At 37.9% G+C, this 16,740-nt stretch overlaps 1 protein-coding gene across 6 annotated transcripts in view; it reads left to right on the top strand.

Annotated features, from left to right (window-relative positions):
* Positions 1–16,740, top strand: part of wizb (WIZ zinc finger b) — a 38,400-nt gene that overhangs the window by 1,276 nt on the left and 20,384 nt on the right. For 2 of the 6 annotated variants that reach the window (XM_046865867.1, XM_046865868.1), the window contains exons 3-8: positions 1,308–1,467; positions 6,614–6,698; positions 6,827–6,972; positions 8,034–9,542; positions 14,254–14,772; positions 15,661–16,029. In XM_046865867.1, coding sequence (XP_046721823.1) covers positions 1,308–1,467; positions 6,614–6,698; positions 6,827–6,972; positions 8,034–9,542; positions 14,254–14,772; positions 15,661–16,029 — 2,788 coding nt within the window. The remainder of the gene's footprint in view (positions 1–1,307; positions 1,468–6,613; positions 6,699–6,826; positions 6,973–8,033; positions 9,543–14,253; positions 14,773–15,660; positions 16,030–16,740) is intronic. The other 4 variants (XM_046865869.1, XM_046865870.1, XM_046865871.1 and 1 more) reach the window with 4 other exon arrangements.

Raw genomic sequence — 16,740 nt, forward strand, 5'->3', positions numbered from 1 at the left:
GAGCATTTATTAACCTTCTTCTCGTCAGCACTTTCTATCAAAAATCCATAGACATTCGTTGACCTACAGACCAGAGACTTCACATGATTTTCTTTGACATTGTATGTAAAATCTCAACTGGAGCCATTCTGGACTTCCACAACCAATGAAACGACATGGCCTGTGCTTTGCAAGTTGGCGGATGAAGTTATTGCAATTGATTGTATGCATGCTTAATAAGTGTATAATAACATTATAATTCTGCATCTCAATAACTCCATATGGGCTGTGATATGAAGCTTGAGAGACGGTGTTCTAGTTCTTGTGTTATTTCAGTTAATTACATTTTTTTCTATAGCATAAGCATCTTTTAAAATTCTTGTTAACCAACACTCATACACATACACAAGTATTGAACATGTCACCATTTTTTTCAGCAAATGTATTTCTAAAGGTGTAATTGACATGAAATCCTCACCAGATGTTGATTACAACAGGTAATCTACATATGTAAACCATGGATTTCATGAATTATGTGCAATAATGTAAAATGACAGGTAAAAAGTATTGCTGCAACCTTACTGAAATTTTATCCTTTGTACAATATTCTTTGTTGGTAATGACCTCCTGTATTGAGAAACTAATTGCATGGATTGTTCAGGTTTGATTTTGGCCCATTCTTCCACACAAACAGTCTATAGAGCTTGAAGGTTTTGTGGGCTTCTTTTATGAACTCTGATCTTTAGTTCTTTCCATATATTTTCAATTGAATTCAAGTCAGGTGATTGAATCCATGGCCAATTTATGGTGAAATTATGTTCTTTTCACTTTTAGATTACGGCCCCAAAAGCACTCACTGGAACATTCAGAAGTTTTGAAATCCATCTGTAACTAATGGCATCAGTATGTTTTGCAACAATAAAGTTGCGAAGGTCTTGAGAGAACTCTTTGCTTTTACCCATCATGAGATGTTTCTTGTGTGATACCTTGGAAATGAGACACTTTTTTATAATAATAGTCATTTGGGACTGAACCAGCTGATATTAATTTGCAATGACAAGGGGCAGGATTGCATTCTAATTACTGATTGATTTTAGATGGTGTTTTGGCTTTCATTGCCTTTGTGCACCTCCATTTCTTCATGTGTTCAATACTTTTTCACAGTGTCATTTCGCATTGTTCACATAACTTTATCTATCGTTTAATTCTATTTGCATGGGTTGCTACCAACATCTGGTGATAATTTCATGTCAATAACAGCTTTAGTAATTAATTTAATGGAGAGAAATGATGACATGTTCAATGCTTATTTTACCCCCTGTACACAGGCAGGATTGTCTCAAGGTGGTGATCTGGAGAGGGATGATGAAGATGTAAACCTTCTCCACAAAACTGCATTTTATGGAAACAGCGAGAGAAAACAGAGATCTTCAGCCTTCGCATCTTCTCTAACATTTGACTCGGACTCAGAGAAAGAAACATTTGATGGTAATTTTTGCTTTTCTTAAAAAGATTAATATCAAGGTACATAATTAAACAAAGGAGAAAGCTAGATATATGTACATATACATAGTTCTTGCCAGGTTATTGGCACTCTGGTAAACTTGCAAAGTTAAAATATATATACAGTGGGGCAAAAAAGTATTTAGTATTTAGTAATTGCAACCAATTGTGCAATTTCTTCCACTTAAAAAGATGAGAGAGGCCTGTAATTTTCATCATAGGTACACTTCAACTATGAGAGACAAAATTAGAAAAAAAAATCCTGAAAATCACATTGTCTGATTTTTAAAGAATTTATTTGCAAATTATGGTGGAAAACAAGTATTTGGTCACCTACAAAAAAAGCAAGATTTCTGGCTCTCACAGACCTGGAACTTCTTCTTTAAGAGGCTCTTCTGTCCTCCACTTGTTACCTGTATTAATGGCACCTGTTTGAACTTGTTATCAGTATAAAAGACACCTGTCTACGACCTCAAACAGTCAGACTTCAAACTCCACTATGGCCAAGACCAAAGAGCTGTCAAAGGACACCAGAAACAAAATTGTAGACCTGCACCAGGCTGGGAAGTCTGAATCTGCAATAGGTAAGCAGCTTGGTGTGAAGAAATCAACTGTGGGAGCAATTATTAGAAAATGGAAGACATACAAGACCACTGGTAATCTCCCTTGATTTGGGGCTCCACGCAAGATCTCACCACGTGGGGTCAAAATGATCACAAGAACGGTGAGCAAAAATCCCAGAACCACACAGAGGGACCTAGTGAATGACCTGCAGAGAGCTGGGACCAAAGTAACAAAGACTACCATCAGTAACACACTACGCCGCCAGGGACTCAAATCCTGCAGTGCCAGACGTGTCCCCCTGCTTAAGCCAGTACATGTCCGGGCCTGTCTGAAGTTTGCTAGAGAGCATTTGGATGATCCAAAAGAGGATTGGGAGAATGTCATATGGTCAGATAAAACCAAAATAGAACTTTTTGGTAAAAACTCAACTTGTCGTGTTTGAAGGAGAAAGAATGCTGAGTTGCATCCAAAGAACACCATACCTACTGTGAAGCATGGGGGTGGAAATAGCATGCTTTGGGGCCGTTTTTCTGCAAAGGGACCAGGACGACTGATCCGTGTAAAGAAAAGAATGAATGGGTCCATGTATTGTGAGATTTTGAGTGAAAACCTCCTTCCATCAGCAAGGGCATTTAAGAAGAAACGTGGCTGGGTCTTTCAGCATGACATTGATCCCAAACACACCGCCTGGGCAACGAAGGAGTGGTTTCGTAAGAAGCATTTCAAGGTCCTGGAGTGGCCTAGCCAGTCTCCAGATCTCAACCCCATAGAAAATCTTTGGAGGGAGTTGAAAATCCGTGTTGCCCAGCGACAGCCCCAAAACATCACTGCTCTAGAGGAGATCTGCATGGAGAAATGGGCCAAACTATCAGCAACAGTGTGTAAAAACCTTGTGGAGACTTACAGAAAACAGTTGATCTCTGTCATTGCCAACAAAGGGTATATAACAAAGTATTAAGATGAAATTTTGTTATTGACCAAATACTTATTTTCCACCATAATTTGCAAAGAAAAACCATTAAAAATTAGACAATGTGATTTTCTGGATTTTTTTTCTAATTTTGTCTCTCATAGTTGAAGTGTATCCATGATGAAAATTACAGGCCTCTCTTATCTTTTTTAATGGGAGAACTTGCACAATTGGTGGCTGACTAAATACTTTTTTGCCCCACTGTATATAGATATAGCTATAAATCTGTAGGTTCAAAGCACTCAAATATTAAATATCTTCTGGCCATTTCTTACCAAGTTACATAGAACAAAATATAACCGCAGTCATGTGAAAAAGAAAGTAAACCCTTTTTTAAATCATTTGTTTTTTATATACAAGGACATCATTACAAATACCTGGTTCTAGCCCGTTCTTAGAATTAGGTAAATACACCTAAGGTGAACAACACATCATATTACGTTGTGTCATTATTTATTTTACAAATTTCAAGCCAAAATGGAGAGTCTGTATGTCTAAATTTAATTTCACCTTATAATTCAACAGCATGTAGAATCATTTTCAGCAGAAATAAACTAAAGTAATTGTGTTCTATATGACTTTATCAGTCTCCCACATGGAGGAATGTCACTCACTTTTCAGTTGCTTCAGTTAATTAAAGTTTGTGGGCAGCTGTTTATTCACAGCACTCTTAAGGTCCTTCACTGTATTTTAATTGGGTTGAGGTCTGAACTTTGACTAGGCCATTGCAACACCTTCATTCTGTTGTTTTTCAGCCATTCTGTTGTAGATTTGCTAGTATGCTTTTGATCATTACCCAATTGTAGCAAAGGCTTTTTAAAATTTATTTCACAGTAGTTTTATTTTACTTGTAGATTGTTCTTGTTGCAGATTGTTTTTATAAGCAAAAACATGAATAGTGAGTGAGTTTGGATCAGTTACTGTAGCATCTGTAGAAGGACTTACCATTCAAGTTTTGTGAGTATAGGTCAGGGCTAACAGTGTCATATGCCTCATTTAAACTGAATTTCTGATCACAGCAATATTTTTTAAGTAATAAAGCATCTCCCAAAATAGTCCTCTTACAGACTGCCTCAAAGATGCAGTATGCCAAATGTGAGCTTGTTCATTCTTTTGGTTCCTGGTAAAATCCTATCTGAAATTAGCTAGCTCTGCACATGTATGTCCAAATTTTGCAGCCAATTATTATTTACAGCTATTTAAATGTATGTAGTGGACATATTATTTATAGTGTTTATGCTAATTATTGCAGTTTCCACTCAACAGAGAAGTTTGACACAATTATCCTGAAGATATGACAAGAATATCTTGACTGGTTTGCAAAAAACATTTTTGCATTCAACTGAAATTAGTTACAAATCTAAGTGGCCATAGATTAATGGTCCAAACTGGAGTTCATTTTGCAGTGAAATGAGATAAAAAATTGTGGTTGTAGGCGTTCGGGTTCTCAAGATACTGAATGTGCTGCAACATAAAGTATAGTGCTGTAGCACCACCATTAGGACAGTTGAGCCTATTTTGCTTGACTGAGTAGCAGGAGGGAGTATCAAATTTCATTTCACTATGACTTACAGTTTGGGCTGCACAATTCCTTTTAGGGGAGAAAATATTAATAAAAGATTTAAGCAAAGGGAATAAGAGTACGGTTACAGCATCTTTGGTGCTTGGAACCCTAAAAAGAATACCATTAGCAATATGAGATATTTTAGGTTCAATTAGGACATTGTACTTTTTGTTTAACTTATTTTTATTCTCAAAATGTTGAGCATTTTATACCTACAAATGATCTGATCCTTAGCAGTTTTAAAAATGAGAAAAATCGAGCTGTGTCATTATTTATTTTACGAAAATCTAGCTAAAATGAAAAATCCACATGTTCAAAACTTACACTTATGATTCAGTAGCTTGTAGAAACAACTTTTGCAGCAGTAACTTGAAGTATTTGTGTTCTGTATGACTTTATCAGTCTCTGTTGCTCCATCACTGTGAAGGAATTTTATTTTTACTATGTTGCTACAGTTCATTCAGGTTTTGCAGGTATTTGTTTATTCACAGCTCTCTTAAAGTCCTGCCATAGTACTTCAGTTGGGTTAAGGTCTAAACTTTGACTGGGCCATTGCAACACATTCTGTTGTAGATTTGTTAAGATGTATCTCTTGCGTTTTTTGCAATTTCTCTGAGCATTGTTTTGTCTGACCTTGGGGTGATTTTTCTGGGATGTCCACCCTTGCCAACTGTCTAGAATGTTTTCCACTTATGAATTATCTTCCCCACTTGTAGAACGTTTGGCCTTAAATTGCTTGCAAATGGCCTTATAACCCTACCCAGATTGGGAGGCTTTAAGAGTTGCTTTTCTAAGATCATTGCTGATGTCTTTCCTCCTTGGCATTGTGTTAACACACACTTAAATGCTCCAGACCAACTAACTGCTTAAACTACGGCTTTGGACATGTGAGTCCAAATTTGACATTTTTGCCTATGACAAAAAAACTTATATAAGACAGAGAACAGGAGACGTTACCAGATTTTGAATAAGTCCTGATATGAACAACTATAGAATTAATTCAAAAGGATGTACTTTCTTTTTCAAATGAATGTATATCTACCAAGATTGAAGACACTTATAGTGGGATCTTGGAACTTTTGAATTCTGAACACAGATTTTCATAGGGTTTAAATCAAGGTATTTTAAACCTGTTCAGCTTCAGATTCATAATGTGAACAGGGCATGGTTTAATGCAACAGTAGAATTTGTTTGCATTTAAAATATTTTTTAAGGATTTTAATAATTGTACCACACATTTTGGAGAGAACATACTATTACATGAAATGGATGCTGTTATATAAAATGCTATATAACAGGGGTCCCCAATATGTCAATCACGATCGACCAGTAGATCACAAAGGTAGTATGTGTAGATCATGTGCCATTTAAAAACATTTTAGATATTATCTATCATCTATCCTCTCTGTGTCATTTGCCACTTGATTGATATACTGGGCGGCCAGCCTGAGATCTCTTCTCTTCTAACACACTGGTCACCACGCATGCACGGTCAAATGTGTGCGAGCTACTGCAAAACTCGAACGAGCTAAGTGACTCCACTTATTTATGTGAGTCAGGCTTTTCCCAAATGAAGATTATTAAGTCCAAATACTGTTCCACATTGACTGATCATTATTTGGAAGTCTGCTTAAGGCTGGCTACCAGCTGCTACTATTCAGACTATGCAACCTTGCCGGACTCCATTCAAGCCATCAGAGTAAGGTAGTGACCATAAAGGTATTGGATTGTATTGTGCCTTGCGGGTTCATGCAGTTATGCAAGGTACGGCAACATATATTGTAAATATAATGCATATTACCTTTCCGGGGCATTTCAGAAGAAGCTCGCAAGCCGCAAAAGTGTGAGCACCCCTGCATGTATGCATGTAAAATCGCTATATGTGGGTGCCAATAATTTTACAAAATTGCAGCTGCAGGTGTTTCTTACAGCTCCGGCCCCTATTAGCTCACCGATGGCACAATATGCATTTTTATATAATTTTTATTGTTGTCATTTGTATTGGTGTCTGTGTTCTCATTGCTGTATGTTAGAAGAAGAACTTCAGCAGTTTTCTAATCCTCATGGCCTTGCTGCTCACAGTCCAGGAAGTCCCACCTGTGAACAGGAGCAAGACAAGTGAGTAAGATATTTGGTTTAAAAGATAGTGGTCAGAGAGGTTTTCTGAAAGATTTTTATATATTATGTAGACATATAGTCTTAGTTGATCCTGTTTTGTATGCCCTTTTCAATGCCATTGTGTGCAGACTTGATTGTGGAGTTTACCGAACAGCTGAAAAGCCCAAGAAAATAGTGTTAAACAAAAACCCGTCTAGTTCTTTGGACACACAAGGTCAGGACAGCGATGCATGCAGAGATCCAGGGATGATACAGTTCAGCACTCAACAAGATGGTTTGTGAAAATGATTCATCATAATTTTAGCAGAGAGAAATATATATATATATATATATATATATATATATATATATATATATATATATATATATATATATATACAGTCGAACCCACTTATCTCGACCTCGGTTAACTCGCCAACCCTATTAAGTCGACGTTTTTGAAGTGGAACCGCCAAACTCTCGCTTTGTCTTAGCATTTTTTAATCGGTTATGTCGATTCTTTTATGTCGACGAACCCTAATATCTCGAGCAAAAGGGGGGCAAATTTGCCACTTAACGTTGGTTATCTTGATCCGCATGACCAATCGCCGGCTTTTACCACGTCACCATCTCACTACCGTATTTTCGCGTATATAAGACGCTTCTTATAGAAAGTTTTACATCCCCCTGACCCAGGGTGCGTTTTATATACGCGAAAATACGGTAGTGAGACGGCACTGTGCAGCCGCAGAAGAACTCGCGGAAGTGGCGGAAAAATCAAGCCTTACAGATGCTATGTTGGAAGTGTAGTATAATTTTCAGAGCTGTGTCAGAGTGAATTGACTCGAAAATTTTATTTTGACCATGGTTAGCTTTTTGTAAAAACGAACTACACCCCGCACGTTTTTTGTGATTTTGTGAGCGATCTTCGTGTTTGCAATGTTGGAGAATATAATAAAGGTTTGTATCGAGAATCGACGGTGGTTTGTATTGTATACTGGTAAATCTGTATACTGTTAGTCGGTGCACATATGCCTTTTGTTGTTAACAAACATGTATGTACATTTTTATAGCATGCCTTCATCAAACAAATTGCGGCAATGCTGTTGTGTAAAAAACCCTCCAAAAACATGTGCATGCACATTCTCATTTATTAACGCACATCATGTACATAAAGAAATTTCAAGCACGTTAATATATTGCTGCCATATTGGTTTTCGTTCTCGATCATCGGTTATCTCGACACTTTTTGGCACACCCCTACACCGGCGAAATAACCGGGTTCCACTGTATATATATATAAATCACATTTCAGTATTTGGTTCTGAATTATGTAGTCTTTCCATTTATTTACAGTAGAAAACAAATCAGGTGGATGTATTTCAGATCAAGTTGGGCCACTTTTCTCAGACATAAAACCAAAAGAGGGATACCAAAAAGAGAAAGATGACAAGGCAGGGATTGATCAGAAGAGGAAGGACATTAAGCGTGCTCCTGAACGTGATGTTTATACCTTCCCTGGTGATTCAGATCCTGAAAGCCCACCACCAGGTCCTTGGGCACACTGTACCTTCATCCAGCGCCGAAGAAAGAAGAGAGCATTACTTAGACCTTTTTCTGGACTAAATCCCTGGCAGTGCACACCAGGTACAGGCAGGAAGACCAGAGTGAACGCCTCCAGGGCAAAAGACTGCAGCAAATTTGTGAATGATAAAGAAAGTGTGTTTGAGTTTAAGGAGGAAGAGGAGGAGAGGATTCGAGGCAAGAAGCAGTCAGAAGAAGTTAGTGAAGAACTTTGCCAGGAGATTTTCACCTGTGTCGAATGTAGCATATACTTTAAAACAGCAGCGCACCTGAGGGAACACATGCAAGAACATTGTCAAGACAGTGGCACAAAGGAACAATGTGGAGAAGATAATTCAAGAAGAAGGCGAGCCAAGAAGGGTGGCTTTGAGTGTATGGAATGTGGACAAAATTTCACAGAGAGTTTGTTGCTGTTGGACCATCATAGGCGCCATCAGGAGGCACGGCAAAAGATCTTGGAGGAGATGGGAAAGCTAAAAGAGGGAGGGAGGAGAGCAAGGCGCAAAAATTCCCGGAAGCCTAATGAGTCCATGGCCATTTGTGGACAGTTTGTTTGTCTCAAGTGCAACTTTAGCTCTGATTTGCCTCAGGAGCTTGCAGATCATGCCAAGACACATACAGCTCGGACCAGGGCTGGTGGGTCCCGTGTCTCACCCCGATTCCAGCATAAATCTTACAGAAAAGGATTGACACGGTATTGTGGTAATGTTGCATCGACCACAGTGGTTAATGATAGATACCCCACCAGAGCTTCTGTGCAAATGGGAGCATGTAAGCATGAAGTTGACCATTTGCAGGCCACTGACTGTGATCCACAGAGTGAGAATAAGACCGATCAATTTTCAGAACCTAGCCAGAACCACACTGTATCTGCAAATCCAGCAGAACCACCAGACAAGCCAGAATTAGAAAGTGCTCAGACTGAAGCTGCTCCAATTGCAAATCCAAGCCTACAGGAGGAGTCTGGGTCTGCTGAGGATGGGCTTGGAGAAGAGAATGTATCAAAGCTCCAATCTCCTGAGTCTTTGGTTACAAACACAAAGGCTAAAACAAAGCAAAAGTATGTTGTATTCAAGGGCACAGGAAATCGCCGCTCAAGACGAGCTGTGAGGCGTGTAGTAGGACGAAGACGAGCAAGTAGCAGACTGGATCCCCCATCAACTGATACTAGTGATACAAAAATCCATATGCAAAACACAGAGGAGACCACAGAGCTGAGCCAAAGAGTTTCTGAAGTACCACATCCCGAGGGTGATTTAATGCTGACCAACCAGACAACGGGTAAGACAAGAAACAGAATAACTTTGACTAGAGTATCATTTCATCATTGTATTTTAAATACCATGGTTTGTACCAAAGATTGAGGGAGCTGTAAAGTCTGAGAACCAAATCAAATTAACATTTGCAGTGACAACCTTTTGTGTTTAAAACAGCATGCTGTACATTTCTATAAAGAAATTAGGTGGTAGGCTTCTCTAGGCATCTTGAACATTTTGTCTGTCTGTCTGTCTGTCTGTCTGTCTGTCTGTCTGTCTGTCTGTCTGTCTGTCTGTCTGTCTGTCTGTCTGTCTGTCTATCTATCTATCTATCTATTTAAATGTTTGCAAATATAAAATGTACTCTTTTACAAATAAAAAAGTGTATGGTGTCTAAAGCATGGCCTCCTGCAGAGACATGGTCTTAGCTTCGGCTGCAGACTCTTGGGAAGCATCTGGCTTTCTGTTGCAGCTGCAGCATAGTTTCTGTGCTCAATTTTGAGGGGCAAAAGAGAGGATAGCTTTGGCTGGAAGACAGCAGGCTCAGCTTAGACACAAGTTCTGCCTTGTCCACAAAAATGCCCTCAGCTCTGCCTCCACCCCACCTCCACCCCCCTTGTATGGGTCTCTTATTTCTTCTGTATGTATATTATGTTCCTGTAGGAGGATCTGTTTAAGGCAGACTATACATAACTCTAAAACATTATAGCAGTGTTACTGTTTTTATTTCAATGTTCATTTTTTTACCAAATTTTTTTTTTTGCAATGAAAATACAGTTCTGGCCACATGATGCTTGAGAAAAATATGAAGCCTGGGAAAGATCATCTTAAGTGAAAATAAATATTTGATAATAATTATAAATGTAATATTTCAACAACAATCTACAATTTAATAAAATATCTTATCTAAACACACGCACACAACACCCCCCCCCATATATACAGTGGGGCAAAAAAGTATTTAGTCAGCCACCAATTGTGCAAGTTCTCCCACTTAAAAAGATGAGAGAGGCCTGTAATTTTCATCATAGGTACACTTCAACTATGAGAGACAAAATGAGAGAAAAAATCCAGAAAATCACATGATTTTTAAAGAATTTATTTGCAAATTATGGTGGAAAATAAGTATTTGGTCAATAACAAAAGTTCATCTCAATACTTTGTTATATACCCTTTGTTGAAAATAACAGAGATTAAACATCTCCACAAGGTTTTTACACACTGTTGCTGGTAGTTTGGCCCATTCCTCCATGCAGATCTCCTCTAGAGCAGTGATGTTTTGGGGCAGTCGCTGGGCAACACGGATTTTTAACTCCCTCCAAAAATTTTCTATGGGGTTGAGATCTGGAGACTGGCTAGGCCACTCCAGAACCCTGAAATGCTTCTTACGAAACCACTCCTTCGTTGCCCAGGCGGTGTGTTTGGGATCATTGTCATGCTGAAAGACCCAGCCACGTTTAATTTTCAATGCCCTTGCTGATGGAAGGAGGTTTTCACTCAAAATCACACGATACATGGACCCATTCATTCTTTCCTTAACATGGATCAGTCGTCCTGGTCCCTTTGCAGAAAAACAGCCCCAAAGCATGATGTTTCCACCCCCATGCTTCACAGTAGGTATGGTGTTCTTTGGATGCAACTCAGCATTCTTTCTCCTCCAAACAGGACATGTTGAGTTCTAAAGTTCTATTTTGGTTTCATCTGACCATATGACATTCTCCCAATCCTCTTATGGATCTTCCAAATGCTCTCTAGCAAACTTTAGATGGGCCCGGACATGTACTGGTTTTAGCAGGGGGACACGTCTGGCACTGCAGGATTTGAGTCCCTGGCGGCGTAGTGTGTTAATGATGGTAGTCTTTGTTACTTTGGTCCCAGCTCTCTGTAGGTCATTCACTAGGTCCTCACATGTGGTTCTGGGATTATTGCACACACTTGTGATCATTTTGACCCCACGGGGTAAGATCTTGCGTGGAGCTTCAGATCAAGGGAGATTATCAGTGGTCTTGTATGTCTTCCATTTTCTAATAATTGCTCCCACAGTTGATTTCTTCACACCAAGCTGCTTACCTATTGCAGATCATTTTGTCTCTCATAGTTGAAGTGTGCCTACGATGAAAATTACAGGCCTCTCTAATGTTTTTAAGTGGGAGAACTTGCACAATTGGTGGCTGACTAAATACTTTTTTGCCCCACTGTGTGTGTATATATATATATATATATATATATATATATATATATATATATATATATATATATATATATATATATATATATATATATATATATACACACACACACACACACAGTGGGGCAAAAAAGTTAACCTCTATAATATAAGTTCAACCCCTTTCTCTTAGTCCTTAGCAGGATAGCAGGATTAGAATTATAGCAGGTAAATATAGCCTCATATGTACATCACGTGACATATTACCATGTCATTATTTATTGTACAAAAATAAAGCAAAATAAATTTGTTCAGTAGTTTGTAAAATCACCTTCAGCAGCACTTGCAGTAACTTGAAGTAATGATTTCTGTATGACTTTGTCAGTGTCTTAAATTGATTTGGAAGAATTTTGAGGTCTGGACTTTGACTGGGCCATTGCAACACCTTGATGCTGTTCTTTTTTTAGCCATTCTGTTGGAGATTTGCTGGTGTGCTTGGGATCATTGTCCTTTTGCATGACCCAATTTCAGCCAAGCTTTAGCTCTTAGTCACATGGCCTCACATTTGATTATAGGATAGAGTGCATGGTAAATTCAAAGCCTGCAAGGTGTGCAGGTCCTGGCACAAATCATCACCCCTCCACAATCATGCTTGACAGTTGCTAGTGTTTGTGCTGTTATACTGTGCTTGGATTATGCTCCGTTGGTTTTGTGATTTGTTCAGATGCAAACGTAGATCATGCTGCCATGTTCTTTTTACAGAGAAGGGGCTTTCTTCTGGAAACCCTTTCAATGAAACTGTAATTGTTCAGTATTTGAACTGTTGCATTAATTAACTGTAATATTTTTCATGCTAACTGAAGAGTAGAGTATGAGATGTAATTTTTCTTCTTTTTTTTTTTATAGCTTCTATGAGCATTTTACTGTCTGATCCTGGAACGTCCACTCTTGGAACATTGTCTTGAATGTTTTCCATTTGTGATTTATCTTCCTGACTGTAAAATGATGAGCTTTTAATTGTTTGGAAATGGCCATATAATCCTTCCCTGATTGATAGGCAGCAACAGTTGCTTGTCTAAGATCATTGCTTGCTGATGATTAACTAATCACAGCAATTGATTAGCAGCACCTGGCCTCAACAATCCACTAAGTCTCTTAAATCCTATGGAAGCAGTATTGGTGTACTTATAAGTTGTTTCTCCAATTTGGCTTTATTATTATAAAATTAATAAAGACAGTCTAATATGTCCAGTGTTGTAGATCTGAGGTGGTTTTGACCTAATTATAAGACCTGCTAAGGACCAGATGATTTGTAATACATCCTGAAACAAAAAAAACATAGAAATTCAAAAATTTAACTGTATATTAACTTTGAAGACAATTTGTATTTTATTGTTTTTGAGACGCATGCATGTTATTTTTGTTTATATGCAACAAACTGGGTAAAAAGCAAAAAACACACAAGATTAGGACAGTGAATGATCTAAAGATCTAAAGATGAGTCCAAATGTGACATTTTTGGCTTTAACAAAAGGACATATGTAAAACAGAGAACAAGAGAAAAGATGTTTCCAGACTTAATTAATTTTTGGTGACTTATTACGAGTGAAAGGAATAATGGACCAACCTGGCTGCTCTTCCATACATCAGCGGCATGCACTTTTTGGACTGCAGCTAATCGTAAAAAACCTCACCATACAACAAGACAATGACCCAAGGGATAAGTCCAAGCTCTGTAAATGTTATTTAGAGAGCAAGTAGTCAGCTGAGGTGTTATCTATCATGATATGGCCTTCCAAGTCACCAGAGCTAATTCCTGTTAAACTGCTCTGGGGTGAACTGGATCACAAGGCCAGATAGAAATATCCAACTAGCAAAGAGCACCTTTGGCAAGTTTTACAAGAGGCATGGCAAAGTATTTCAGCCGAAAGTTTGGAGAAACTAACTCTCCGAATGGTGGTTCTAAAAGCTTTTGATTTATAACGTGTACTTAGATGTTTCATGTCTATTGTTTCATAAATGTTCATTTAATATTTCCTTCACCTGCAGTAAGTCTTCAACCAGCCCTGTCCAAAACATCCCCGACTATTATGCTTCCACCTCCATGTTTGACTGTGCGTGTGAGGCAGTCTGGTCACATCTTTACTTCTGTTCTTTGGCTTACATAAGTTCATCTGTTACAGCTAAAAAGGTCAAATTTGGACTCATCTGTCCACAGGACTTTCTTCCAGTCATTTCCTGTCAAATTCTTGTGGTTTTGCCTTTTACCTAGTTTGTCACATATAAACAAAAGATACATGCATGAGACTAAAAAAATAATAAAAGAGTAGGTGGTTTTAAACATTTGACAGGCACTGTATATGTAATATAAAAGTTGTGATGTAAAAATTAAACAAGACAGTTCTTACATTTTGGTAGTTAACTGAGAAGACCAAGCATCCTGTTGTTGATGTCACTGCTTTAATCGACAGCCAGCATTTACCAGATATTTACTATTAATATTATTATTAAATGAACATCGCTTTTGTGATGTGGTTTTGTACATAACTGGCGAATTTCTGTCTTGCAGGAGTAGAAACATCAGCTCTAGCTTTAGACCTAGACACCTCTACCCCACCAAAGGCTCCTGAGGACTCCAAAGAAGAGAATGAAGAGAACACACCTGACAGTGAGAAGGATGAATGTAGCAAAAGCACCACTAATGAAAAAAATAATGATAATAATGATGTTGATGAGGATGAAAATGATGGGGAAAAAGATCATGTCGATGAAGATGATGGGGATGTTGATGATGATGGGGATAATAATGTCAGTGACCAAGAAGCAGATGAGGATGTTGTCAACCATCTTCTTGAGGTCTTAACTGAAGAGGAGGATGAGGAAGATGAAGAGGGCATGTTATTGAAGACTGTGGAAAAGAAATGTCCCTACTGCCAAGACTGTTTTGATAATGGAATTGGACTAGCCAATCATATTAGGGGTCACCTAAACAGAGTTGGAGTCAGTTACAAGGTCCGACACTTCATATCTCCAGAAGAGGTTAATGCCATTGAGAAGAAGTTCTCCTACCAAAAAAAGAAGAAAAAAGGTAAGGCGTAACAGTTAACCAAAATCAAGTATATATTTTTATTATCAAATACATTATGACAACTCAGTAGGTGAGGGGTGGAGTGAGGACATAGGTAACTGTTTGTGTTGTCTCTTTCGGTCTGGGGTTTTTGTCTCTCTCTAGTCATACAGCAACACAGAATATAAATACTTTCATTAATTGCACACAGTTGTAACCAGTTACTTGTTACCCACTCATTTTGTTTGACTCCCATCAACAATACTGACATTCATTTTTGAAATATAATACATATATATTTTATATGTTTTATATTATTATTTCCCAAAAGACCACACTATACATAAGTACAGATTCTAAAAATACATGATGGTAAAGTAGATGTACTGTCATTTTTTTGCCACTACATTCAGGGTGTCTGACAATTATCTTAAAAAATGTATTAAAAATAAAAGGACATCCAGGAAGTGTAGAAATACTGGGATTATGTCACTGCTACAGGCAAATTGACTATAGATGTGCAATTCTTTGCCTGCCTAGATCACTTTGACATCACAGTCCATTGTTTCTTTTGCTGGGGAATTTGTCAAAGATTGTGTGCACTTGGGTGACACAATCTCAACTGCTGTACCTGGCAGCAATTTAATTATAATCTGAATGTGTTGCACATCACTGACCATGCTCATTTAGGTTTTGTTTACATAAATAAATAAATAAAATTACATACATTTGATTGGTTATTCTGTGTTAATACATTTTTCACTGATTATCATGAGTTCTTAAGATAATTTTCAGACACTCCATATTTAGATGAGCTTTGGTTTTTCTTTTCTTTTGAGGTTTGGTTTTAGTTTTTGCTTCTGTATCCTTCTGTTTCTGGCCCTGTTCATCTGGATGCCCCATGACCAGTTGCAAACTTTGACCCAGCGACCTTCAGTGTGATGCGCTGTGAGTTCTGTAGTGCTGGCTTTGACACCAGGGCTGGCCTTTCCAGTCATGCTCGGGCACACCTACGAGATTTTGGCATCACCAACTGGGAGGTCACAGCTTCGCCCATTAACGTCCTCCGTGAGCTCTTTTCTAAGCGTCCTGAACTTGCTTTATCCATTACCCCTGCTTCTAACTCTGAGACACCAAACAAGAAACAATGCAAAGAAGAAGAAGAAGAGTCTTTGTTAATAAATGATGAAGAAAATGGAACTTCAGAACTTGGGCTACAAATGCCTGCATCTCCAACTCAGCCATGGAGAGAAAGCCAGAATGAAGGTGAAGCTGACGGTGAGTGAAATGGATATTTTCACATGTGTTTTTGTACTTCGTCTAAACTAATGACTTAAACAATTGATACTGTCTCACTAGTATTATTTGGCACTGAGTTCCATGTCCTTCCTTCACAATAATAGATATAATTGATGCAAGTTATTCAATATATTTGATGGCTTGCCTTATATCTTTAACTCAAATGGTATTGCTATTACATTGGCAAACAAAAAGTAATGAAAAAAGTGACAGACTCTAGTCCTTTCTGTTTTCATGCAACTGCAAGGTGTTATAATTAAGAACCTTGAATATGTAATCATATTTGACTTGTCTGTCATCATTAAGAAAACATCAGACAACGTTTGTTTTAAGGTTACTTGGGGCAATATCAGTTGATACAAGACCTATTTTGCGGTCTTTGTGGAGTTTCATAGGTGTTTTCCACATTACCTTATATATATATATATATATATATATATATATATATATATATATATTATATAATGTAAAACACTCATAGACTTAAAGATAGACTTGATCCACTTGACCAAGATGAAGTGCTTATTGAAGATAAAAGACTTTAACTAGTCGATTCATTATTTCAGAAATTCATATTTTTATCACTGCAATGAAAAGAATAGAAATACCGAGCTGCTAAAGACACATATAGAGGAACAAGAGGGTTTCAATCTCTACTATGAAATGGCCATCAGAAAACAGCCATTTTCT

Source organism: Silurus meridionalis, chromosome 14 (assembly GCF_014805685.1).
Source record: "Silurus meridionalis isolate SWU-2019-XX chromosome 14, ASM1480568v1, whole genome shotgun sequence".
NCBI lineage: Eukaryota > Metazoa > Chordata > Actinopteri > Siluriformes > Siluridae > Silurus > Silurus meridionalis.